The sequence below is a fragment of the Spinacia oleracea genome, chromosome 3 (assembly GCF_020520425.1).
Source record: "Spinacia oleracea cultivar Varoflay chromosome 3, BTI_SOV_V1, whole genome shotgun sequence".
NCBI classification, from domain to species: Eukaryota; Viridiplantae; Streptophyta; class Magnoliopsida; order Caryophyllales; family Amaranthaceae; genus Spinacia; species Spinacia oleracea.
In genome coordinates, this window is record NC_079489.1 from 148,757,017 (window position 1) to 148,784,286 (window position 27,270).

Genomic DNA, 27,270 nt, shown 5'->3' on the forward strand with positions numbered 1-27,270 from the left:
GAAATAGACAATTGGATTAGCTAGTTCAAGTCACTATCAATTATTTATACTTCGTGTCTTTTACCCCAGTGAAATTTGACATAGGGAGTAGATGAGTTTATAGATTGTTTTCTTAATAATGAGACTATTATAACAAAAAATTAAGAATGTCCACATTAAAAAATTTAGTTATTTTACGGTCATTTTGTCCAAAAAGAATCGCCAAAAAAAAAGAAAAAAAGAATAAAGTGTCATACTTTTCAACACATAAACTGACTTTATTTCTGATATAGTATAAAACTAATCATTGTGGCTTCAATTACCAGCTTAACCTTTCGGTTGAGTTGGTCCTCTGACATCATCCACCCCTTCTTTTAAAGTGGAATATTTTGCGCTAGGTATGAGGAGGCCTATCACCTATGCTGCATCCACGCTTCAAGCTCAAAAGGGTTTTCGAGTAATTGACCACCAATATCTTTAACTACGTATTATAAAAACTTATAAAATATTAATATTTCGAAGATATAAATTAAGATAAGCCAAGAATATATTATATACTACTCCCTCCGTTTCAAAATGTTTGTTACGTATTCCTTTAATAGTGTTTCAAAATGTTTGTTACATAAAGAATCTTTCTATTTATAAATTTGTTACTATTATTATTTTTTGAGCCAACTTTTATTTCTAATTGGTCCAAATTTTCAACTCAATAAATCTCATGAAACCAAAAGTCACATTATGACAAGTTAGCAATTCATGTGATTTTTAATTATTGGTTCATTTTGATAATAAACAATTTTATTGGTTGTTTCAATGATTAGTGGATTGAGGTATATTTTTTTTAATAAAAGATGAAATCAAATTTGCACTATATTCAAAGAGAGTAATAAAAGTCAGAATTTGGAAAGATGGAATCAGATTTATGATGGAATCTAGAACATTTAAAATTATATAAAAAAAAGAATCTTAATTATACGTTAATAAACGTGCCAAAATCCAAACGTAACAAACATTTTGAAACGGAGGGAGTAACAATTTTTTTCATATACTTGAAATAAAATAGGGTCAAAATAAATCATGTGAATAATGCAAAAAGTCAAACTGTTTCGAGTATTTCGGGACGGAGGGAGTATCATAAGTGCACGAAGCGCTCAAAAACCTATAATAATTTTTATTTTATTTAAAATTAGGGAAAATAAATCCAAATAGTTTTGTAGTGCAAAGGCATCTATTTAGGAAAGAGAGAGACAAAAGTAGTACGGAAAATCTCCTTTTTCCCGGATAGATAGTAATTGACACACCGGCTTTACCTCGTGCTGGTCTTCCGGCACAAGACACTTGTAAACTGTAATAAATGAAATCCATCAATATTCCTAAATCTTCTTCTTAATTTAGATTAATTACTTACATTAATTAAGCAATTCTCTTTTCAAATCACACCAGTAGCTACCAATGTTGCCGCGTTCTTTGCCTCGGGTATTGTAATCCAATCACACACTCTCTCTTCAAATTTTTCCTTAAAACAAAAACCAAACAATTTCAATTTCAATTTCAATTTCCTCACTCAAGCTTACTTCTGGAAATAATTCGGGTCATTTTTGTGGATTAATCAATCAAACAATCTGATCAAATGAAAGTAAAAGGAAGAGGAAATTGGAGCTCCGGTAGTAATTTAGGGTTACCGGCTGTGTTTTTTCTCTGTTTCTTCTTCTTCATCGTCGGATTTTTCTCCTGTACTCTCATTTTTCAGGTATTTTTGTGCTTTGATCTTCGTTGTTTGTTGCTTTTTGTTTGTGTAATCGGAGGTTCATTTATGGTTTTTTTCTTGAAAAATTGCGGTGATGGAATTTGTGAAAGGTTTCATCGAGCGCTGGATTGAGACAGAGAATGCTTGAATCGACGGATGTTGAAGATACGGCTGGACTTGATCTTGTGCCTTCTGGAGAGTCCGGTGACGATTCTATTACTTCAATTCCTTTCCAGGTTTTTTTTGCCTCTCACATGTTTGATCAATCTTGAATTTCAATTGAAAATTGTTGACGACGGCGGAATTGTTGATTTTGTTTTCATTTTTTGAATTAGGAGATCAATAATTTAATGAGAGAGTATATTTTTATATTTGTTAAATAGAAAAGAAAAAAATAATAATTAAGAATTGATTGAAACAAATCTGAATTAAATTGTTTTCATTGATGTGAATCAACGTGTTAAATATAGTTTATACGGTAAGATTCGGCTTCAGAAATGTCAGAGGGTCTGAATTATATTCGACTTGTTTTTTTCCTGATACGGTGCTGCATGTATGAAAGGAAGCATCAAGCATTCAAGCAGTTTTCATGTGTGAGAATCACAAAGACTGATTGAAGATTCGATATGTAAGGAACTAATATTGATTAAGTTCTACAATAAGATTTTCTGTTTCTGCTGCTTTCGCCACTTAAATGGTAGCTCTTTTAAATTATAGGATGTTTTTTGTCCACTAGTCATCTTATGAATTCTTAGTTAGCTGGTAAGTGTGTTTGGAGATTGCGATGGTTAAATTTTGCATAATTGATTCTCGAAGGGATTGGTTTGTAGTTGTTGAATCCACAGAGTTATAGAAATTCCCTTATCAGTAAGCTGCTGTTGAATTTGACATAGCGTCAAGGTAGGTAATTGAAAGACCTAGTTAGGTGGCTAATTGAAGAGTTTCGAAATAGGTAACATCGTAACAACACTAAAGTTGTTGAAAGTCAGGAATAGCCATCGATTTGTGATTATTTCGCAAGGCTTTTGTGTTATGACAGTTCTGCATAGTACAGAGTATGTAACTAGATTTGCTTGTAGATTCCGTTAACTTGATGTGCTTTTAGATTCTAATGTTGACTTGAATGTCGAAACTTGTAGACCTAATCTATTTATTAGGTACTTAAATTACCCAATATGCCAAGGATCTTTTGCAATGTGGAACTTATATAGGCGATCCAAGGATACTAGGATGTAGGAGATTAAACAATACAAAGTTCAAGATTCATTATATGTTACATTGCATGACCTTTTTAGTAACTCCTCAGTCAGAAAGGAAATACAATTTTATTTTGGAGGAGAGACAAATAAATGTAGGAAAGTTTTAATATACACTTCCCTGAAAATTTTGAATGTGTGACACTGGAAAGTACATTTCTTTTAAGTCTGAATATACAGAATATTATGCAAGGGGTCTACAAGAAATTACACCCCTTAGTTTTTTTAATACGAGAAAAGTGACATTAATTTTTGAATAGTAGATAGAGATAAAGGGATTATACATTTTTAAAAAGCACCCTGTAGATTATTTCAGTACTTAATTGATTTAAATGGCCTTTAATTTTTCTTTTTTTGCCAACTATACTCTGGAATTTGGATAATCAAGTTCATTCCTTTTCTTGCATATTGTTTTGTCCGCTATCCTTGTGCTTCCTGCTTAGGGTTTCCGAATTGGCTGTGATCAAAATATTGACTTACCCTGCACTCTCTTAGATCTCTTACCCCATTTTCGGACATAAAACACAATAAGTTGAGTTTGGTAAATTAAATTGAGACCCTTAAACTTTGTGTTCTTTGTGACACGCCTTTCTTGTGCAGGTCTTGAGTTGGAGACCACGTGCACTATACTTTACCAACTTTGCTACTGCAGAGCAATGTGAAGGTATCATCAATATGGCAAAGGCACAACTCCGACCATCAAAGTTGGCTTTACGGAAGGGAGAAACAATGGAGAGTACTGAGGGAATAAGAACAAGGTTTGACACAGTGTTAGATACATGACATCGGACTGTAATATCTGATTGTAATACTTGCTCTATATTTTTTAGAAGGGAAAGAAAAATTTGAGTTCAGTTTGAGTTACATAATTGCATATACCTTCTAGATATAGTACTCCGTATGATACTACAATGTATATGTCTCCAGTGTCTGTTAACATTTATAGCTTTACGTTAGCTTTTTGTATATCGAATTGAATTAGTTTTGTCTAACTCAGAGTTTGTGCTGTCCTATGTTTTTCTACCAGTTCTGGCATGTTTATTAGTGCGGATGAAGACAAAACTGGAATATTGGATTTTATCGATGAGAAAATTTCAAGGGCCACCATGATTCCCAGGGAAAATGGGGAGGTAATCCTTGCATTCAATCCTGCACTTTCTACTTGCTAATTGTTTTTTAAGTTATTGCTCGAGTCGTAGCCTTTTTTAGTTTCCTATCATTGCCTTTCAAAATCTTGTTTCTCAACCTTGCATGAGGTTTTTATATGCGACTCTCTTGGGATGCTTTTTGTAAGTACCTCTTTTAAAGAAAGCTGCAAAAGGAAAACAATTGCGACTTGATAATGAACTCCTCTTCAAAATGCACATGTCAACAGAGTGGAAGGAATTAATGTTTCGTGTCTAATGGAAAAGCCTGTATTAAAAGACTACATGCTACCTTTTTTTTTGTTGCATCACCGTACCTTCAATGTGAGAAAGCAGTGTTAATATATATTTTTTGAAATCATTCTACAACTCTTACACATAACTTAACCCTAAAATGACTTGCTAGCAATAGCCAGGAGGTTGTGGTAGCATGAATGAGTTCTATAGGAGTGGTTTAAGCTTTCCAAATTTGCAGGATTCTTCAAACTCCGTCGTACTTCTTTCTGGGCTAGTACTCTACTGAGAGTTCCATTAATGCTGTATTCAACTCAAGTGAACACGAGTGTTGTTTGCATGTGTGACTGGTTTATGACTCAAAAATTATCTTGGCCATATCAGCAAGGAATAGAGGGAGGGAAGGGCTTTTATTTATTTATGGACTTATGGTACTTATGCCTGTGCATCTGTCTCTTTTCATTAACATTTTCAGTCATGTTTTCTTCAGCTTCTAGATAGTCTTTGCATGCAGTTGAATGCTGTTTTATTGAGGTAGTTCCTAGATAATCATTTATATAGCTTTCAGCTTCTAGATATTTCTGGTTGAATGCTGTTCCATTTAAGGTAAACTCTATTAATGTCTGATTCAACGATATCACCTTGTTTCAGGCATACAATGTCCTACGCTACGAGAATGGACAAAAGTATAATTCTCATTACGATGCATTCAATCCTTCTGAATACGGTCCGCAGAAAAGTCAAAGGGTATGGAGAAGACGATCAAGTAGATCATCTCAAGCAACAACTTAACTAGTATTTCTTCTACCATGTTTTCACGCATGCTCAACCATGTCTATATGTTTTAGTACGGACATGTATGATAACTCGTGTTTTATAATGTATGGTTTTCCCCTTTGCCCGACGTAAGGTGAAAATCAAGTTATTGCATGACTTGTCCATGTTGACTTGTTAGAAGCTCCAAAAGCAGGGTGGTTATCATGCTTTTCCTGTTGTTTTTTCTTGTTTCGAACTGCAATCCTACCAACCATATTACTTATATGCCAGTTCTTAGGAGTGAAGTATATGTATATAACGATGCGTTGGTGCAGGTTGCTTCTTTCTTGCTGTATTTATCCGATGTTGAAGAAGGTGGAGAAACCATGTTTCCTTATGAGGTAGGAGTAGTAGGATGAGGAATTAATAAATTTCTATATCCTTGCTTTTTTTTTCTACTAACTTGTATTTTGAGATGTCTCTTGTCTTTTCCTCTTCTGCAGAATGACAACTTAGATTACAATTATGATTTTAGAGACTGCACTGGTTTGAAAGTGAAACCACGCAGAGGAGATGGACTTCTTTTTTACTCGTTGTTCTTAAATGGAACAATTGATCCTGTAAGTTCGTTTCCATATTACTGGTTTTTTTAGTCATTTTACAATTAGATTTACCGGGTTTATTAAATGACAAGCATGTGTAACTAGTATTTTAGTTACCTGATTGCCAATAAACAAATCATCGGAACTGTAGGTAGATTTAGGTAACTTGCAAATATGAACCCTAAAAGTACCTTTTCCCTTTTTTCTACACCTTAGAACAGATCATCTATCAACTTCATTGTTCAGGACTTGATGCACGATTTGATTTAATTTCCCTGCTGTGACCCTTGACTTTCGGTAGTTAGTGTTGAATGGTAGATGCATGATGGACTTAACGGTTATCAAAAGGTCTTGCATGCACTATGTTTACAATAAATTTATTGTACATTGTGGTAACTTTTATCCAGTTGTTAACTTTCAACATGTTTTGAATAACTTTTGTATTATGATTTTTATTTTTATGAATAAACATTTAGGCTCTGTTTGGTAGGGTGTAAAACGTTTTCATAGAAAACTATATTCCCTTTTTCAATCATTTTACGTTGTTTGGTTTGACAAGGGATGAAAAACAATTTTACATAACTCCCTCAAAGGTGGAAAAACCTTTTTAATTTGAAAGGGAGGGAACCACTTTTCACCTTTCCTCCTTACCTCCCTCTCACTTCTTCCCCTCAATCTTTCACTGTTCTCTCATTTTCTTTTAGTTTGGAATTGTGTTTTCCCTTGGAAAATCATTTTGCACTGAAAATGTTTTACACCAAACCAAACGGAGCCTTAAAGAGTCACAAAATTGCTTCTATACATCATTAGAGATTTTGAAGGGATAATTTTTTATTAAAACGAACAATTTTGTCACTAAGAATTTACATTATTCCGGATAACTTTTAAACATTTTGACTTAACTTTCACTCCGATGTACAATAATAAATAAGAATTTGTTAACGGTTACTGGACGCCAAGGGAGCTTTCTTTATAGGGCTAGCATTCTAGGAACATCGCAAAAAGATAAGGAGCTGTTTACTTCCAATGACTGCCTCCCTCAACTTGACATACTGCATTTTAATTTTCATGTGTTCCTCCTATTTTTTGCATGAGTTGCAAACTTATATAACGTAATCTTTATTGGTTTACAGACATCATTACATGGAAGTTGCCCAGTCATCAAAGGGGAAAAATGGGTGGCAACAAAGTGGATCAGGGATTTTGAACAGCAAGATTAATACATCTGTAGATTAGTAGTTAGGAGGTAGACAATTTTTTGTCACACACAGGTATCAATTTTGAAAAGATTAGTGTAATTATAAACTTTTAAATAGATATATACTTGGATTAAATTATACAACAATGTGCTCTTTTTTTTTCTTTTCTTTTTGTAATCTACAACCATCTGGGTAAATGTCAAAACAGTGAGAAGCAAACAAATTCTCGAAAGTTCTAATGATAGTGCTCCAGTTACAGCAAAAAAGAAAAGGAAAAATAAGAAGTTGTGGTTCCTTATATCCAAGAATTCGTTGACCATTCCATGACTGGCTAGTATTTCCTCCTTCTAAATTACTTTCTTCAGCTGATGCAGCGGAATGCTTCATCTAGGATGCAAAATTGAATGATGTAATTTCTATCTCAAAACTTCATAGAGTAATTGAACTTCTTGCTGTTTGGGCTTTGTTTCGCTTAAAATCAGCACCAGGGTCTCGTAAAACCCAAACATCAGCATTAACCTCGGAAAATGCTATTATGCTAGGATCATTGTTTGTGCCAGCTCTGGTGAGGCTGTTTGCCCAAATGCTTCAACATGTACATGCAACCTGCTGCCAAGAATAAGCCCAGGGCAGCAAAGGAAAGTATAGTAGAATTATTGATATTCCTGTAATAGCCACCCTGCAATATAATTAAAGCCAAAGTCAATTTACCATACATGACAGCAACGCTTTGTCAATATGGATGTAGACTATGACTTCACACATTTAAAGAAAAGGATGCATATTTTCATATTCCCAGTCCCCAAACATTCCCTTTTGTTTTTAGCATGAACATCAGTACTCATTTGATCATTGATATATTTAATTACATTGAGAAAAATCTAACAAGACCCCCCTTGACATGACAGATGCTCGTGGAGGGGAGTTTTTTTTGCAAAAAGTATTAAGAGGATTTTCTTCCCTATTTTTTGGAATCAAAGGGATTTTTAAAATTCTACTGAATCTAGAAAAGAAAAGGTAATACAGACTCTTTAGAATTATACAAACTTCATAGCTCATAATTTCCATCACATGTTCAGGTATACGAAAGAGTAGAGGTACATCACATGTTCACGTATAGAAGTGAGTTCATAGTAACACAAACCACAAGGCGTCAAGGCCTGGAGGCACTTTGAGACCCTAAAGGCACAAACCTCGGAACACGGTTGCTATAATAAGTCTATACATCTCTTAGATTGTTAAGATGAATCAAGATTGTTCCAACTTAATGGGTTCTATAATAAAAAATAGCTCTACACTAAAGAAGAAGAAACTACTCATAGTTTGCAATGGCCCTGCTAAGCACACCCAACCACAAGCATCAAGTGAGTGCCCAATGTGAAAAGAACAAGGTTATCAACAGATGAAAGGTAATCAAGTAAACATCTTAGTCCTAATGAATGCTAAATTTCTAGAGTTGTGGTCATTACATGTAGGGGTGGCAATTCGGGTCAATGGGTCAAATTCAGGTTTGGTTTCAAGTCGATTTCGGGTTGTGTAAAAAATATCAGAAATTTTGTAAAACTTAATATTAAATATGATATATGTGTCAAATCAGGTCAATTTCAGGTCATTCGGGTTCGGTTCAGGTGGGGTTCGGGTTTCTCTCAGTAACTTCAGGTCGGGTTATCGGGTTGGGTCAGGGATTGCCGGCCCTAATTACATGTGAACTTAGTACGTCAAAGACCAAACACCACAACTAGCATGGTAGCACCATTGAAATTCAACTTGCCTAAGAGCCTGCAACTAGAATTTGGCACTTACCTGGATTAGAACACAAAGGATAGCAGCGTTTGCTGGAGCCAGAGACAAACTTATCATCCCTGCACGGAACTCATTTGGCACATACCTGTGGCAATATTAAACAAGAATGGTAAACCACTGTTCTTCAAAGTTAATGTGTAAACTAATCTAAGAGTAAACAAAAGACATTATTTATTGGAAGGAATAAGAGGAAAACAAAACCGGTACCATATTTTTCTTGAGATATTTCAAACCACTACCCTAAATGCTCTACGGTAGTAAAAGTATAAAAATAAACTGGTGGGAAAGAGAGAGTACATGGTCCTCAGACGGGCAAGAGTTGGCAATATTAGGCCTGCAACAGCCTGGAATACGCAGAAAAGTGCAACAAAAACTCCTATTTCCTGTTAAAAAGAAACCAGTGCATCGCAAGTTATCTTATAGCATCCTTCATAGAATAAAAAAAATACAAGATAGATCCACAGTTATAAACCTGTACCTGGTAATCATATGCAACAATAGACAGGATAATTCCAGCACCGATGAATTCATACAAAAGGCAGTCTTCAATACGAAGTGATAGTAATCCACTCAGGGTCCAAGGAAAAGCAGTGCTTCCGAGCATCCTTGCACCCAGTAAACATGGATACATCAACCCTAATTGCATTTCACGCCCATCAGCCTAAACCAAAAAGAAATGAGAATTTATACACTGTGTTGGACCCAAGTTGTCATTGAAAAGGTTTCTCATTAATAGAACACATTTCCTAGTCATACATTTGATACACTGTTAAAAAGAGCAGTGACTGAGTATCATACTTCACTTACTTCTTGAAAATATTATATAGTAAAAAGAGACAAAAAATTTGTACCACTATAGCTGGTGCCCATAGAATCCAGAATACAGCAATAGAGAAGTGAAGACAAGCTTGGGCACATCCTAATAGCCATACCCGTTTATCTGTACATCATTTATATTATAGCCAATCAACCATGATAATTTCATCAAAGGTAAAATTGTCTAGAAATTCAAGAATAACAACAGCCATCCTCCAAATGATAAAATACAGTTATGAGATTCCTATTGTGTTTTGGACCACTATGTCCCAGCCAAAATTAACAGAATGAATAGGCCAAGTTTTTTAACTTTAAAGCTGACAAACATTACGTCCAAGTCTATTCAAAATTCCAAAAGATATAACATGCAGTTCACTCTTATAGTGCAATTGTCGATACGGAATGATGATATACATTATACAAAACCATAATCGATTTGTTCACCTAATTGATATTCGTTAGATGTTGAACACTCAAAGCAAGGCTCTATCGCAACGAGATTGAAATTGAACAGCTTGTGGCTCTAAAGCACTAGCTACAAATGCTGAATTTGTTTCTGTCCAAAGACTCCAAACTGAAGGGGCATGGCTGAATTATAATTATGTGTCATAGCGTCCTATTCCTGTCAGAAAAGCAACTGATACACAGGAATACAATACACAATGATCCGCATTTCAAGTCTCATGGTAATTTTTTCACTTAAGTTGAGAACTGGCTGGACCTTGCCTTGTTCTAATATTAGCAAAACACAAAATTGAAAATCCCATTCTCCCAAAAGTCATAATTGTGCCTAGAGGTTACATTATACAGATGTCATAGTGATATCAACTTCATTTTTCTTTCAATCATATTGTTCTTATTTTCAGTTCTCTTCCTTTAGTGCCTCTAACATCTATCAAAATCCATGTCACCACCGTTCACTAAAACATCAAAATAACAAACGCATATACCAGTCTGGCTCTACTAGATGTTCAATCACAGACCACAGTATCAGTCAATAAGTTGTCTCGATATCTTTCTTTTTAACCAAAGGGACAGAACCTTGTTAAGTTGTTTAAGATCTCTACATTTTAATGATTTTCATGCTAAATGATGCGTAAAACATCAAAATAACAAAATGCATATACCAGTCTGGCTCTACTAGATGTTCAACCACAGACCACAGTACCAGTCAATAAGTTGTCTACTTGTCTCGATATCTATCTTTTTAGCCAAAGCAACAGAACCTTGTTAAGTTGTCTAAGATCTCTACATTTTAATGATTTTCATGCTAAATGATGCGTAAAGCGCAATTTAGACGGTGGACAAGGATGCACAATGAGCATTGTGCACCCAAAGAATACAAGTGTTTGTGTAAAAGAACATGACATTGTGATAAAAAGAACATAGGATAATTTATTTTTTTATAGCACCAAAAAGAAATACCTCATGCTCTTTTGTCAAAATGACATGTTCTTTTACATATTCACATGTGTTATGTTGGTATACTATGAGCATTATGAACTCTTCACTCTTGTCCATAATTACGAATTGTCTTAAAGTAGCCAGTTTTTGCTGCACAATCATCAAGAACATATCAATCTTACCTCCAAAAATAAATGCCAAAAAAGCTGCTCTATGCTCCTTAAGCCTTCCCCTAGCTGGAGATTCTGGCCATCCTCTGGTGGTGAAAGCAAGATTGACAGTTGCTAAGAGCACCATTATGACTGAAGGAGAAATTATACTCTTTTCTGAATCATGGCCTGATGCCCAGTTTGCAAGAACTTGGCTAACTATTAAAGATGTTGACTTAAAAAAACTCATCAACCAAAATGTATCATTCAATGCATCTTGCCTGTACCCTTGCTGCGTCAAAGATGTACAAGAATTACAAGTATTAAATATTAATCAAATTGAAAAGATAAGAGAGAAAGACAAAGTAGATGAATTATTATATTTTTACTGCACAACATGAGAAATCCGATAACAAAGAATCAAGGGAAATATTATGGAATGCTCTTAAAACTAGAGAGATGTGAAAATAAATTGTTGATGAGCAATAAACAGCAAGAAAATACAAGTGCTTAACCATGATTACACAAATGAATTACAACTGACACACACCTTATCATGTTCGACCACCGTCCAACTTTCGAAACTGAATGAAAATATGGAGCTGGCAAGAGACAAGCAGATGTTGGCTACCCAAATAGCAGGATGAGCTGCAAGCATTTTCCATACACCCATGATCAAATGTAGGATGGAAAATAGAAGACAAAATTTCTTGTGGCCTCTGCAACTCATACAAGCACCACCAAATATAAAAAAATTGTACTCAAAATAGATATTAAAGAGCAATAGCACCATCCTAAAGATTTTCCTATATCATGGTACTTTTGAATACTGCATTCATTTAAAAAGACTACTTTACACTCTGCAGTCTCTTAAAAGAAGTAATTAGCAATAACTAATCACACAAGATTATGCACAGATCTTGGAATCCGAATCACATGAAAAGTTCAATATGGTTGTCTTGTCTCAGACTTTCAGTAGCAGTAAGTAAGCTTCACATAATATTTCATACAGCTCAGGCATGAAGTTCTTTGTAAAGTTTCAATGCCTACTAAAGTGGGTTGAACCTAGCTCAAAACAAAACCAGAGACCAATTCCTCAAAATCAGGCATCCTTGCCTAGAATTTGATCAAACTTCTAAACTTTAGTTTAAAAATCACAAGTAATAGCCTCCAAGAAATTAATTTCAACATCACCTTTAAACAAGATAATTTCATTTCCCCTACTTCGTTAGATATAGATGATCTTGGCGATGGCCGATTTAGGTGCAATTCCAGGCAGTCATGTTAGAAAGAAAGCTGGATGTAAGGTCAAATTACAACAAAAATAATACTCACAGCTAAAAAAGTTAATTGAAATGTGAGAAAGGATGAGTCTGGTCCGGCATTACATGCTTTTCATTCCTCCATTCACATTCATTTTCCAACATCAGAAAAGCGCATTTGAAGAGATGGGGGAGGGAGTATCATTCCTCCATTCACATTCATTTTCCAACATCAAATAATTTGGCTCAACCTTCTTAGACAAAAGCTATGTTTGGTTAATTAGAACGACTCGATCCTCAACCTACAGTTTGATTAATTGCTGCTATTTCCACTTTTCAGACCTTCAGTTTAAATCTCCCCGGCTCAAAGGAAGCATGGCTTCACACACACCTCCCTTTTGTTATGCTTTAAGAATTTGATGATCTTGTTTCTCTTTCTCCCAATTTTCATTCGTTTAACTAAATTCTGTTTCCGACTTTCTGTTACCTAAATATCCAAACTAAACAGCCTCTAAATTACTCATTGCAATAAAATACTAGCATAATTGCTCTTATTACTGACTCAAGGTAAAAATATAAAAAAGCTTCATATTCTAGTACAGTACATGTTCAAATGATATTCACATTGATCACCGAATACTCGCCTCAAATCACCAAACAACGAATAGATATTCTAACTCAAAGCCTCAAACATGCTTACAATTTCTCCCGATTTTCATTCCGTTGAACTAAATGTTGTTTTCGTTAACTAAATATGCAAACTAAACAGCCTCTATTTAATTAATTGCAATAAATTTAATTAATTGCAATAAAATACTAGCATAATTGCTCTTATTACTGACTCAAGGGGAAAATATTAATAGCTCAAAAGTCTAGTACATGTTCAAATGATATTCACTTTGATCACAGAATACTCTAGCTCGGATCACTAAACAACAAATAGATATTCTAGACTTCTAGCTCAAAGCCTCAAACATGCTTACACTTTAAGTAAATGTAGGCAAAAAAAAAAAACAGTGCAGACAAGCTAAAATCAAACACCGATGACTATAAAAACAGGAATTATAGAGGGAGTGAAGAACTTACATAGCATCAGAAAAGATGCCTAAGAAAGTACCGAGAATTAGCGAAGCTAAACATCCAGTAGATAGCAATACTATCATCTGCTGCTTAGTGAGTCCATTATTTACCATTTCATACTCTCCGTAAACCCACCATAAACCTTCCAACACTGATCACGCAAATAATCAACAATTTAGCAATCAAAATCACAATTAGAGACTAAATTGATGAATAATCAAACATTAAAAGGAAGAAACTAGAAGGAATATACCTGAGGAGAGAGAGTAAAGGAAGAGGAATTTCCGCTGGAATTTGACGAAGGAAGAAGACGAAGAAACGACATTGGAGTCGGAAGAAGACGACGTCGTTCGATTGGAGAAGTGAGGAAGGAGAAAAATTGATAAGAAGGAAACGACGATAATGAATATGTAAACTGACGGATTTAGCTCCCATACTTCGCTCGCGATTACTACTCCCATTTTCGACAGTTTCTGAGAAAGTTGGAGAGAGAAAGGGGAGTGAAAATTTTGAGTTTATTCGTCCGCCATTGGAGTGGAGAAATGGAGAAGAGAGGGAAACAACAAATTAAGTTCAGTGAGCTTCTCTTAGATGAGATCTGAAGTGGAAAAGGTCTCAAAGAAAAGTCTAGGACGGAGAGTCGGGGACTGGTGTCGATTCGCACAAAAGGATCGGTTACTTTTGACTACTTTGAGTCGAGTTGATCGGTTCCTGTTGAAATGGGTTTATTTGATTACCGGTTCGGCTCGAGTCGGATTGGGTTGATTAAGAACATGTCATATCGGGTCGGTTTTTTTTTTTATTTGGAAAATAAATATACAACAAAAGTTAGGATAATTTTATCTCAAGATTGTATCCTAACTTATCTAAATATATAAAATAAGAAACTTCTGAGTCGAGTTCATCGGGTCGGGCTCATATTAGGTGACAAGTGTCACTTTTTTTGACTTGGACCGCGTAAAAAATTAGGCTTGTTTCCCATTGGAATATGACTCGTTAGCCGAGGATGTCAGTAATTCAATAATCACTAAAGCCTTGTCCCATGGATAAGTTAAGAGTCACCATCTACAATGGTGAGTTTATTTACAAAGAGAAGGGAGAGTGTTATGAGTAACTACAAAGTCATCATTGCTCATGCTTTTAATAATTGTATCAATCATTCATATACATTTTACACACATCTCAATGGCATTTCATGTCATCTTGCCACATGTCCCCACCATTAGATGACAAGTGATATGACATAGCCACATTGACATATAATATTTTCTTACAAAAAGTGCAAACATCAATACCCATGACCTCGTGTTCATAAGTTAGAACTTTAACCACTAATCCAATTCTACAACTTATAAAATGTAAGCAATTCAAAACATATAAGTTATGTTAATAAATACCCTGTATTAAAACTTTAATGCCTACCATAATTATACTTCATTTTAGCCCGTTTCTTTTTGCTATAGTCATGGACGAATTGACGAGGTCAATCTAAGATGGTATTCCCTGGTGCATGATGTTTGCAGATGATATTGTGTTGATTGATGAAACAAAAGAAGGAGTGGAAAGTAAGTTGGAGTTATGGAGACAAACGGTGGAATCTCGGGGTTTTAGGCTGAGTAGAAACAAGACGGAATATATGGAGTGTAAGTTTAGTGGAGTCCAAGTTAGAGAGACAGGGGAGATTACCTTAGATGGGAAAATTGTCCAAGGCTCTGAAATGTTCCGTTATTTAGGATCTATTATCCAAAAGGATGGAGAATTGGATTGCGATGTGGCCCATAGAATCAAAGCAGGTTGGTTGAAGTGGAAAGGTGCCACACGGGGTTCCTATGTGATTCAGGCATGCCCCAAAGATTGAAGGGAAAATTTTACCGCACGGCAATTCGACCGGCTTTGTTATACGGCACAGTATGCTGGGCAGTGAAACATTGTCACGTGCACAAGATGAATGTGGCGGAGATGCGCATGTTACGTTGGATGTGTGAGCATAAAAGAAAGGATCGTTTGAGGAATGAGATTATTAGGAAGAAAGTAGGGGTCGCACCGATTGAGTTTAAGATGATGGAAAATCGTTTAAGATAGTTTGGACATGTGAGCAGAAGACCAAGTGATGCCCCGGTTAGGAGGATAGAAGGGGGGCAAAGTGATAGAATTGCAAGGGGTAGGGGAAGACTTAAAAAACTTGGAGGAAGGTGATTGAGCACGATATGAGCTTTCTTGGGATTGAGGAAAATATGGCGTTGGATAGGACAAAGTGGAGGGAAAGAATATACATTGGTGACTTCAGTTGATTTATACAGATTTCATGTTTTTGTTTCTTTCTATTTTTTTTATTTTTTTTTTATTTTTTTTTTTAATTTTTTTTTAAAATTCTTTAATTTTTTTTAATTTACATGCTATTTTGAAATATACTTATTTTACTTATTCATTTATTTTAAACTTTACTTATTTTTATTATCACTTACAATATTTCTTCTATAATATATATACATTTTTCTCTTATCTTACTTTCATTAATTCCACTTTTTCTTCCTTGTTTTTTTGACGATCTCCTACGACGATTCATGTTAGCCGACCCCAAATCATGTTGGGACTAAGGCTTTGTTGTTGTTGTTGTTGTTACATTTTCATTTAGGTTCGTTTATGATTACGTTTTTTTAGCAGGCCAGTTCATGTAAGTTTACCTAGAGTAATAAAAAAAGAGTACGGAGTATTACACATAACAAAAGACTACTCCATTTTAAATTTATATTTAGTTTACTAAGATGTTTGACCAAATTTTATATTGAATCACCCTTACATACATAAATATAAAAATAAATGATGCATTTATATTTATCTCATATTATATGTAAGTATTTAATATCAAACTATTATAATTATTTTTATTTAACTCAAATTTTATCAAGATTAGTTCTCAAATTACATATAGTCGTTGGGACATCGTCCGGGGTAATAACTAGTTACGTCTTTAAATCCCCACTCCCCACAAGAAAAAAAAAAAAAAAGAAATAAAATATTTAAATCATTTCGTCCATAAGATCACGTAGTAACTACTAACTAGTAAGTGGTGCTCTACAGATCCGTAACAATTACTCTAGTTAGTAGTTACAAATGCACCTCATTTTTTTGTGTTCCTCCATTTAAGTATAAGGGGGAATTCTCAATTCTCAATTGATTGTAAATAACATGATTGATTTTTTTTTTTTTTTTTTGATATAAGCTCAAACATATATAATTGAATAACATGATTGAGACTATGATAAAAAGACACAAAAAAATGAAATTCATTTAGGTATTGCTTAGCAAGTACTCCCTCCGTTCCATAATGTTCCTCACTTTTCCATTGTCCGCGGTCTCCAATGAACTACTTTGACCGTTAATAATTTTAATTTCGTATTAGTAAAAATTATAAAAAATTGATATTTAGAAAATTATATTGAAACGAATCCAATGATATCCCACAAGTAAACATTTATACTCTTAATCATACTATTAATTACGGTCAAAGTTTTTAAACTTTGACCATATGAATAGTAAATATGAGGAACATTATGGAATAGTAAGCAAAAGGTAGTGATCCTCCAACAAACTGAATAGAAATAATTTCATGATTAAAATTACAAATAACTATAATCTGAATATAATCCATCCAAATGAATATAATAAAATCCATAATCAACTCGATCATCATAAAAGAGTTAAGTTGTAGCATGTGTCGCTATTGGAAAAACCTGAGTTAAGCTAATAAATGGGGTCTAACCTTTTGAACTTTTCACCGTTTAGGATCTATACCTTTTTTTTTTCACCGTTTGGGACCTCATTCCCCTTTTCCGACCAAATTTAACTAGAGTACATTAAAAGGTTAGGTCCTTGGGTTAAAAGGTTAAAGTAAATCAAAAGTTTGAGGACTAACCTTTTCGTTTTTTCTCCTTTTAGGACCTGAACTTTCTTTTTTCACCTTTTGAGACCTCATTCAAGTTTTCATGTAATTCCAATTCAATTATTAAAGTTTCTAATCATTAACATATAATAAGTTCAAATAGAAATGATATGTAACTTAATTCATAAATTTAGCCCATATATAAATTGATTTGGGTATCAAATAATCTAATGAAGAAAAAAGCAAATAATTATTTACAAGCTGATCATATTTTATATATTCGGTGATGGTGTCCAATGACAATAGAAGAATTAAGCAATTTATATAGTAGAGTACGATATTCATACAATTATACTCAAAGGTTTACGGGGATGGTGGAACTAAAAATACACTACGGAATTAAGTTTCAACTATTAAAGGTCTTATGAATGAGTAAATATTATCTATGATGTTTGGAGAAGAGTACTATATAGTTTTAATTGTATGATGGGGTTTGGGAAAGATGAATTATTATTATTATTATTGTTAAATATATTAATAACAATTATTACATAATAATTAATAAAAATAAAAATATTAATAACTATTATTATAATTATTAATTTGAGCGATAACTTTTTTTTTTTGCATTTCCTGATTCTTTTTATAGTAAATAACGTTGGTATACAAAAAATGGATATGAGGTCCCAAAAGGTGAAAAAAAATATTCGGGTCCTAAACGGTGAAAAAATTAAAAAGTTGGACCCTAACCTTTGTCTTAATTTATTGTTTGAGTGACAGTATGGTTAACGGTGAGTTAAACTATGGTTAACTGGCCGGAAAATGAACATGAGTCCCCAAAAAGTGAAAAAAAAAAAGTTGAGGTCCTAAAGGGTGAAAAAGCCAAAAGGTTGGACCCCAACCTTTAAGCTTAAGTCGGAAAAACATCCATTATAAATATGAGATAGTAGGAGTAATACTTTGTAAAATTAAACCTTAAATTTTTAGAGTGATAATAATTTCATGATCAAAAGTATAAACAACTATAATCTGAATATAATCCATCAAAATGAATACTTATAATAAAATCCACAATCAACCCGAGTATCATGAAAGAGTTAAATTGCAGCATGTGCCGCATTTGGGAAAACATCGATTATAAATATGAGACGCTTTGTAAAATTTAACATAGAATTTTATGATCTCTCATTTCTCAAAATTAACATCAACATTGTTCAACCCTGTTTTACTCCCAAGAAGCTCCTCAAAATCCTTTCTTCCTATTTCCTCCCAATCATCCATTATCCCAATTTCTTCCATTTCCTCCTCACTTTCAATCTCAATTTCACACAATTTTCTCTCTCCTCCATTTCCTTCTTCTTCTTCTGCTACAAATCCTGCATCTTTACATCCATCATCATCTTTATTATCATCATCATCATCATTATCATCATCTTCTTCATCAGCATTATCATTATAATCCTCTGTTTCACTCTCTTTACTATCAACAACCACAATATCCTGAAACTTACAATCTTCCTTAACTACCCCTAATACATTATACAATTCTACTGATGATTTACCTTCACTTGGGAATTCTTCAAGCTTGATCACCTCTCCTTTGAAGGGCGTATGTTGGAATTTGTCAATCTTTAGCGGTTCCTCTGTTAAGTTATCGGTGTCGGTGTTGTTGGGTTGCATTGACACGAGCTTGACGAAGAAAGATGTGACGATCAAGGAGAGAGAAACTGTAAGAATTATTTCAATCAAAAGTTCCATAGATTTAAGTAATGGAGCTCTTAAGAGATTTTGAATTGATTAAAAGTGTTTTGCAGATTTTTGTGTGATGATAAAAGGGTAGAAAAGAGAAGAACAGAGGAGCAGCAAAGTATATGCTTTACCTTTGTTTTTCTTTTTATTAAATTGATTTGATTTGATGTGATGGAGCAGGAACATCATCAAGATTACTATATTACTGTTAGTTAGTATTTTAATTAATTAATAATTATGACGTTTTAATTAAGTTTTTGGGGATGAAAAAATGTCGTGGAGGATGGAATTGTAGGGACAAGTGTTGAAAAATGGTTTATAAGGTGAAAGAGAAAGGGGAAGACAAGAAAATGAAATGGAAAGGGGCAGAGTAAGCAGCAGTTAAGGTATCGAGCATCAGTTGGTTGCATTTGATAATTACTTGACGGCATTGGCGGAATAAATCCTCTTTTTGGGATCACTAATTGTTTTTAAATTTTAGTGAATTGTTTTTCGATTAGCTTGGTAGGTAAAATCTCTCGGGTTATATGATTAATTGTATGGGGTGGGATCAAGGTCTCAATCACGGCTATCTTTTGGTGTACGACCTCCGTATTTTTGTAGGGGTTTTAACGTTATATGTTGATTGGTACAAGTATTAAGAAAATTTAAATGAATGTTAAATGAAGTATAATACTCTGTAGTATAAGTGAGTTAGTTGATAATAAAGAAATAGAAAAAGGCAAGTAGGGTGTAAAAGTCACTTAAAACTAATTGTTTATGACGGTAGTAAAAGTAAAAAAATAAAAATAAAAATAAAAAATTGGGCAATGGGTATAAAAGTTACAAAAAATGAACATATAATCCTAACAAAATACGCCCGCAAGTAGTAATTTTAACCCCTACAAAATTACGGAGGGAGTATCTAAAAGGATGTATCCTCTTGCCCATTATCAACTCACTATTGACCCTTGACCCGCCCAATAACGACCCCTTTTAAGGTGACCCTTTTATGACCCCACCACTTTAGACTCGTACCTAGTTTATTGCAACTCGTCCAATAGCCAGGTGTAGAATACAAAGGTACGCGCATAAGCAAGATCAAATATCGTTTTTGCTCCGAGTCTAAGCTAAGTTAGATAGTTCAAAACTGGTTTAATTAGCTTGATCCAAGGGCCTAGACTTTCACTTTCACCTATATCTCTATTATATAAGCCAAGAGCTGAGGTTAAATTGTAATCACAATTTTGGTGTCCCCTGTGTAAAAGACTAAAATACCCTCACCCTTAATTAAAACCCAGCCCTATTCCAAACCCTAAAATGTCGTGCCTCTTTCACCGCACACTCTCCTCCCCTCTCTTTCAAAACTTCATCGCCCCATCTCTTCTCTTATGATTCTACTCCGCCAAAACCTTCTCCCCACTTCATTCTCTCCTCCGCCTCTCGCCGTCGCCATCATCATCACCATCACCGTTTGATATTCTCTATGTTCGTCCGCCAAAGTCGTTGAAAACGCCGAAAACCGCGACGAAGGAGGTAAAAAGTGGCGTCTACGATGAGTCGCCGCCATTGTTAAGGTTCGTTGAAAAGACGACCTCCACATAAGGAACCTGCAATTCAAATTCACCCTCCTCCGGATCACTGTTTTCGTTCAGTCGCCGGCCACCGTATTCTCCGCCGCTTCCTTAGCGTAGCCATCGTATTCGCTTTTCTATTCCCGTCAGAAGTTCAGATCTTTAGGTAAAATCTTCCCTCATTTCCTTTATTATTTTCATGTAATTACAATATTTGTTGTAATATTCTTCAATTTGTTTATGTGAACTTCCACCATGATTAGGTGTAATTCTTCTAATTCTTCATTGTTGCAGTACAGTTTATTCATTTGATTCTGTTTCAGTTACACAATTTGTAGCTTTTGCTTTCTTTTTTTAAAATAGTAGTGTGAAATTGTTGAGAATTTGGGGGAATTTGTGTGAAAGTGTTAATCTTAACTGTAGAATTTTGTGATTTTTGATAGAAGTGAAAACCCTAATCCACTATGAAAGTACTCAAACATGAAGAGGGTCCGTTAATGGGGTTGTCAAAAGATCTGATCCTTGAAATCCTGTTCCGATCAACCCTAAAATCATTAGGAAGGCTCAATCGAAATTCAAAGTAATTATCTTTTTTTTTTATTTTTTTTTATTTATGGGTCTAATTTCAGTTTTAGGGTTTTAATTACAATTCCAATTTTAATTTTTTTATTTCAGTAATTGGAACCAGGGGAATAAAATATAAACGAGTTCTTATACTCCAATTGATTTAATTAATTTAATTCCTCTTCCTGCTAATTCTTGTGAAGACTGACTCCGCAAGTAGATTGACTCTTCTTTCTAGACTTTGAGCTAATTTTAATTTATTCTGAAACAACAACCACAAAGTTCAGTTTTAGGGTTTTTATTCTGATATCGAAATTTGTTGATTTCTGCTCATTTTCTTCATAAAGAGCTTCCTATTCGAATTGGGCGCAAGCTATTGAACTTGATAATGCGTTATTCAATTCGGGTGAGATTTCAACAATTTTTATTAAATTTTCATTATTTTTCAAATTGATTCTGGAGATTTTATTGATTTGATGTGTTTTTTTCTATTTTTGTTTGAATTTCTTAACAGGCTCTTCAATAATCATATGGTATGACATCTTACCTAATTTCAGTTTAAAATCTAGCACCCACTAGTTAGATCTTATTAAATATTCGTGTAATATTTCGTCATTCGATAGGATTTTGAAACCTGTAATGGCATTGAGGAAGTTGCTGCAATTATTAGAATCAATTAATAATTTTGTATTCTTAATGTTAGTATTTGCAAAAATTTGTTATGTTTATTGATTATAATTTCCTTTTTTCCAAATGGAAATTCTTATTTGATTGTTGATGATGTAATTTTGTTGTGGTTTTTCAGCATGATTTGGAGCATCCTTTAAAGACTAACAACCTCTTTCTTGGTGATGAATAAATATTTACTTGGTGATGAATATCTACCAACTGACATACTTGCAGAAACTACATTTCTGCATAACTGTTTTTGGAGTCACTACAACAAAATGAGTAATTAACAGCACCTAATTTACAGCATTTATGCAAAAATGCTGTTGTTATAATCAAATAACAGCACAATACTTTTTACCGCTATTAAAGTTGCTATTTAATATCATTTTAATTCTAGATTAATATAATACAACGTTTTTTATTATAGTGCTGTTGAAACATATGGAGTACCATACTCTACTACTCTTTACCCAAAGGAAAAAAAAGGACAATATAACCCACACAAAAAACCATTCCCAATTCGAACCCACGAATCCACGATGTATGCGGTTCATCAAATCTCATCTCCCCAAGAACGCTAAACTTAAATTTTCATTCCCAATTCGATCCCCCAATCGAAAATTTTAAGGGTTCCTTGCAATCCAAAATCGCCGAGTTTCCTTCAATCCAAAATCGTTGAGTTTCCTTTAATCCAAAATTTGTAGAGTTCATTTGCGGTTTCGCGGTTCTTCTTGTTAATTTGTGCTAAAATTTGCGTTTTACAGGTTTATCAATTAGGAATTTGCGATTTGAAAGTGTGAATTGCAGTTTAATTGCGATATACTGGTTTACTTTTGTTGAATTTGGTGTTTTTTCCCATAATTTATAAATTTTGATAAGTTTTTCCGATGATTTTAGCTGAAGATCTAACTTGATCTATTTTGATTTTTGTTTTTGTTTTAAGGGGATGCAGTCCAATAGAATTTTGAAGGAGCTCAAGGAGAAAGATCCTCCTACTTCTCGGACTGATGGTATAATACATTAAAAATCTTGTAAAATAGCGTTTTTATGCAAGCTGTGAATTTGATTTAAAAATTTAATATATACTTCATATTTGCCTGCTTTGCTGATAATTTTGGGATATAATTCCCAAACTTATGGTCTCTAGAGGTTTGGTTTACTAATTAGGGGCCTCGTCCTAGGTGTGCTCCACCTAAATTTCTAGTGAAGGTTGGATAGGTTGGTTTTGGTAATGTTATTAACCAGTGTATTATTGTCTGTAGATTTAACTATTTAAGCTACCGTGTAGACATTTCTTTTTTGAACTTTTTCCATGGGTCAAGAAGTAGTTTTCTAGCTGAATTTGGTTTTTTTTTCCTTATTATTGCAAGTCCTGAGTCCGTCAGGTCATATTGTCGCGCAGTCACGTTCAAACCTTAATTACAAGCTGATCTGATTAATCAATCAGTATGAAGTTTTGTTTTCTTTTGTTAGTATCGTGTGTAAAAGTATAATGCAAGTTATCCTGTATGAATGATGATGTTCTACTGACGTGCAGGAACATCCTGATGTTGATACTTTGAGAGCAACTGGCTGTCCAATCTATAAACAATTGTGCATAATATTCTCAGAATCTGGTAAAAGTCAAAACAGAAATGGATATGTTGAGAAGCAGGGAGGAGGGTTAGATCCTGTGAGTAACATTACAGAGGACTGCTCAACAGAATCAGAAGGAGTGGCTTGTGTGGGGAATGAGAAAGAGAAGTCTCCTCCATGTGTAGATAACCCTCAATCAGTCAACCGGAAGAGAGGAAGGAAGGGGCTTGAGGATTTGATGGCGGATGCTATTTCCGAGATGGCAGCTGCATCAAGAATGAGGGCAGAAATAATTCAGCAACGCAATCAGATATTTACCATATCCAAGTGTATAACTGCTTTGGATGAGTTGCAGGGCATTGATGAAAAGGTTTATTTTGATAAATATGATTATATGTTCAAGATTAACTATATATGCTTAAGAATCAATAGTGAGTTTTTGTGTTTGTTTTTGACATTGTGTGGTTGATCATTGTAGAGTTTAGACACATTGTATCAAGATGAAGGTGGTGGCGTTGGTGAGCGGTGGGAAAGACAGTTTTTATGCCATGATGCAATGCATCCATTACGGCCATGAGGTGCATTTCTGTTTCTTTCTGTCTTTTCATTGAACTTGCTTAATGGGCATCAGTAAGACCTCTTTGATTTCTGTATCTGATGATACCTGTCATGAGTATTCGAGGAGTTATGATGATCATATGGTTCATTTATTGGGTCTAAGTTTCTTTGATTTTCTTATATAGATTGTGGCCTTGGCTAATTTGATGCATGCGGATGATTCGATTGAGGAATTGGATAGCTTTATGTATCAAACTGTAAGTTTCCTCTTTGTTTTTTTGCTTAGATTTTCTTTTGTATTGTGACTTTAGGCATGGTAGGAGAACTGTTCTTCATTTTGACTATGAAAAATACGCATTGAGTTACTTTATTTCTTCTTCTGTTCCCTCTATTATAGTTTGTCTTCTCTTCTAATTTCATCATCTCCCCTTTCCGCACCTTATATCTGAATTCTTCCGTTTTCCTTGGATTGACTGGATTACTCTCCTTCCCTTTTCTGGTTAATTTGTGTGTGCGCGCTATGTGAATTGTGAATTGTGAGGCGCCCAAAGCCTTGGTAAAAATGTCAGCTAGTTGCTGAGTTGTACGCACATGAGTGGTTGTAATAATCCCTGATGTCAAGAGCTCACGAACAAAATGACAATCAAAATTAGGATCTTAAACCCCAGGCTGTGATACCATGATAAAATAAGGGAGAGTAGGAGAGAATTATATTTTGTGTGTATTTCGTTACTTCTGTATATGTGAGTACAAAGCTTTATATACTAGAGCTAAAATACATGATGACCTAGTGTATATAATAAGCAAACTAATTACAAAGCTTCAAGGTAAAAGCCCAAGCTACAACATAAGTTGTACGCCGCTATGATGGGCTTTTCCCATACACTGCACTCGTAGCTCCAATAGACCCAAAACAGTAAGATTGATGGCTGAAAAGAGGGAGTAAAGAAAGAAGAAGGATGATTAAGGAAGAACAAGTGAGATATGACTAATGCTATTCGAGTTGATTAATCACCAATTTCGAGATGAATGTTACTCTCCCAATTACAACTATCTGACTACTTTCCACAATTCTCAACATGCCTTCTCTCTCCCTAATCTTCTCTATTTATGGAACATCTTATCAGAATCTTCGCTGCATATATCTGGATTTTTCTTGTATCATGTAATTGAAATATTCCTCTTTTTACTACTAAATGATCCTTCTCATTTTGGGATGATGATTTTCTTCTGTTTCTTTAAGTTATGTCGTTTAAAAGTTAAGTTTTTTTTGGTTTTGTTTGCATAGCACTTTTTGGTTTTCGAACTGAAAAAGGATTGTTGAAGAAAATTAAAATGAGCACCAAGTGGATACAAATACAAGTATGTCCTATGATTTATGTTTATTGCAATTTTTATTTGTTTTTTTTAAAGTATTCAAAAGTAATTAATTGTATTTTGCTTGTGTAGTGTCCTCGGCAAAAGAATGTCATGGATTCTAGATATTATGACACGAGATACATGAAAGAGATTATCGACCATAAGCAAACTCGAATATTTGAAGATGTATGTATTTTTCTTTGTTCAATTAAGCCTAGACATTATTATATGCATTGTCACTAATTAATGTTAATTTTCTCATTTTGTAGTACTTTCATGATTGCAATGTTCCGAATTATGATCAAGGACAAATTGATGAAGTCAGAGCTCAATGGACGCGTCATGATCTTCTCGTGTGAATATTATGGTGGATTAATTATGTTTTTCGACTGGAATTTCACTAGAACGCTTTAATTTTAGTTTATTGGTTTGAAATTAAAAGAAGTATTATATGACAAGGATACTTCTTTCTGTTTTCTAGTGTGTTTTTATTCTACTGTGTATTTAGGCACATATGATTTTAAGTTATGCATGAGACATCGAGACGCTTATTTGATATGATAGAAATGAAGTTGGATCTTATATATATTCAATTTGATTACCCTGTGTAGGCTCTAAAATGTTTTTATATGTTATTACAGGTATTTAATAAATAAAAATTAAAATTAAAAAAGAGCCCGACAAAATAAAAAATTGCACTTAAATAACAGCGCTTTTTTGTTGCAAGCTATTAATTAATTTTAATTAAATTAATTATAAAATTTCCCGCCATACCGAAGCTTTAATAGCGCTCATATATTGAATGCTATTAAATGATATAATATTAATAGCGCTTTTTAAAAGCGCTGTCATTCTTTTAACAGCGGTGCTAATTAACAACGCTTTAAAAGCGATGTCTTTCATTCAAAAAAGCGCTATTAAAAGCTTATTTTGTTGTAGTGAGTATCGCAGACTTGAGGACTGTAATCCAAACACTTGGTAAAAGTTTTTTGACAGTTAACTTATGTTTAAGACCTACTTTTTTCCAACATGATTGTTGCTTGACTTGCTTAATAGTATCATATATACTCCACACAACTATTTGTGTAGTTTAGCATTAGTTTAGGATGAAGTTCTCACTGTATAGTAGCAGTTCTGTAGTTCTGTAGACGTAAGTGTTTTTATTCTTAAACACTAGGTATGACATGACAGTAAAATTTGCTTTAGTTTACTCATAATTACAACGAGTACCTACTTGGCTTTTTCAATGAGTTTGGAATAGACCAATTATGTCAAAATATTTCCAGATTAAGAAATATGTAGATTGACGATGTTTGCAACAATGGACCTGAATTAGTTGATGGTTGTCTTTATCTGTTTGGTTCTTGATTAAGAAATATGTAAATGAGTCTAATCAATGGACCTGATTAAGAAATATGTAAATTGTCTTTGTCTGTTTGGTTCCTTAGGACATGACCCAAATAAGACTCATTTTTGTAGTTGTCTCATTTTTGTGCTTCCTCGCAACATACAAACTGTGAATTAGAGTCAATTGTCCAGCAAAGTAGCAAATTAATTAAGACCCTTAATTAGCATATACAGTGTAATGTTGTAATCCAGGGTAATAATATTTCAGATTATTATTATTATGATTATTATTTGTTGCAGGACATAGCTAGCCGGGTACACTGACTTGGTGGCCGCGCTTGAATTGGGTTCAAGCGTTTGAGGGGTGGTGTTGCCCAATAATGCTCAGCTAGGTAATGTAGGTTTGAGGGGTGGTATTGTAGGATTAGGTGATCCAGGGATGAACAATTACAATTTGGTCTAAAATGGAGATCCACAAGGTGGTGCAGGAATGGGTATGGTTGGGTTGGGAGGAGGTGGGACAATTGGTGTTCCTGATGTATCTCCTGCAACTTTGTCATCTGATGGTCGTGGAAGGA

The 27,270-nt window shown here is 34.1% G+C and overlaps 4 protein-coding genes across 13 annotated transcripts; 2 read left to right on the forward strand and 2 right to left on the reverse strand.

The window, feature by feature from the left end:
• The first annotated feature begins 1,246 nt into the window (after positions 1-1,246).
• On the forward strand, positions 1,247-7,081 carry LOC110804316 (probable prolyl 4-hydroxylase 9). Its single transcript, XM_022009888.2, has 8 exons — positions 1,247-1,729; positions 1,837-1,962; positions 3,583-3,740; positions 4,010-4,112; positions 5,013-5,108; positions 5,453-5,518; positions 5,621-5,737; positions 6,853-7,081. The coding sequence occupies exons 1-8, from the start codon at positions 1,610-1,612 to the stop codon at positions 6,937-6,939; spliced, it is 873 nt and encodes a 290-aa protein (XP_021865580.1). The 5' UTR covers positions 1,247-1,609; the 3' UTR covers positions 6,940-7,081.
• LOC110804315 (uncharacterized) lies at positions 7,015-14,098 on the reverse strand. Its single transcript, XM_022009887.2, has 9 exons — positions 13,686-14,098; positions 13,439-13,583; positions 11,641-11,809; positions 11,124-11,382; positions 9,573-9,661; positions 9,200-9,382; positions 9,019-9,104; positions 8,722-8,806; positions 7,015-7,597 (listed from the first exon to the last, which is right to left on the reverse strand). The coding sequence occupies exons 1-9, from the start codon at positions 13,891-13,893 to the stop codon at positions 7,463-7,465; spliced, it is 1,359 nt and encodes a 452-aa protein (XP_021865579.2). The 5' UTR covers positions 13,894-14,098; the 3' UTR covers positions 7,015-7,462.
• Positions 14,099-18,500: 4,402 nt separating this feature from the next.
• LOC110804307 (histone chaperone ASF1-like) lies at positions 18,501-19,073 on the reverse strand. Its single transcript, XM_022009880.1, has one exon. The coding sequence runs from the start codon at positions 19,071-19,073 to the stop codon at positions 18,501-18,503; it is 573 nt and encodes a 190-aa protein (XP_021865572.1).
• Positions 19,074-22,289: 3,216 nt separating this feature from the next.
• LOC110804318 (uncharacterized) lies at positions 22,290-25,946 on the forward strand. Of its 10 annotated transcripts, XR_002537688.2 has the most exons (9): positions 22,298-22,527; positions 22,618-22,678; positions 22,806-22,863; positions 23,391-23,798; positions 23,907-24,006; positions 24,172-24,243; positions 25,275-25,348; positions 25,436-25,531; positions 25,615-25,946. XR_002537688.2 is itself a non-coding variant. In XM_022009890.2 (6 exons), exons 1-3 carry the CDS (start codon positions 22,861-22,863, stop codon positions 24,003-24,005), a joined length of 510 nt encoding a protein of 169 aa, XP_021865582.2. In that variant the 5' UTR covers positions 22,290-22,860; the 3' UTR covers position 24,006; positions 24,172-24,243; positions 25,436-25,531; positions 25,615-25,946. The 10 variants fall into 10 exon arrangements, 1 of the variants encoding a protein (XP_021865582.2); XR_008931235.1 differs by having other exon boundaries at positions 22,297-22,527; positions 22,618-22,863; XR_008931236.1 differs by having other exon boundaries at positions 22,299-22,678; positions 22,797-22,863.
• The last annotated feature ends 1,324 nt before the right edge of the window (positions 25,947-27,270 follow it).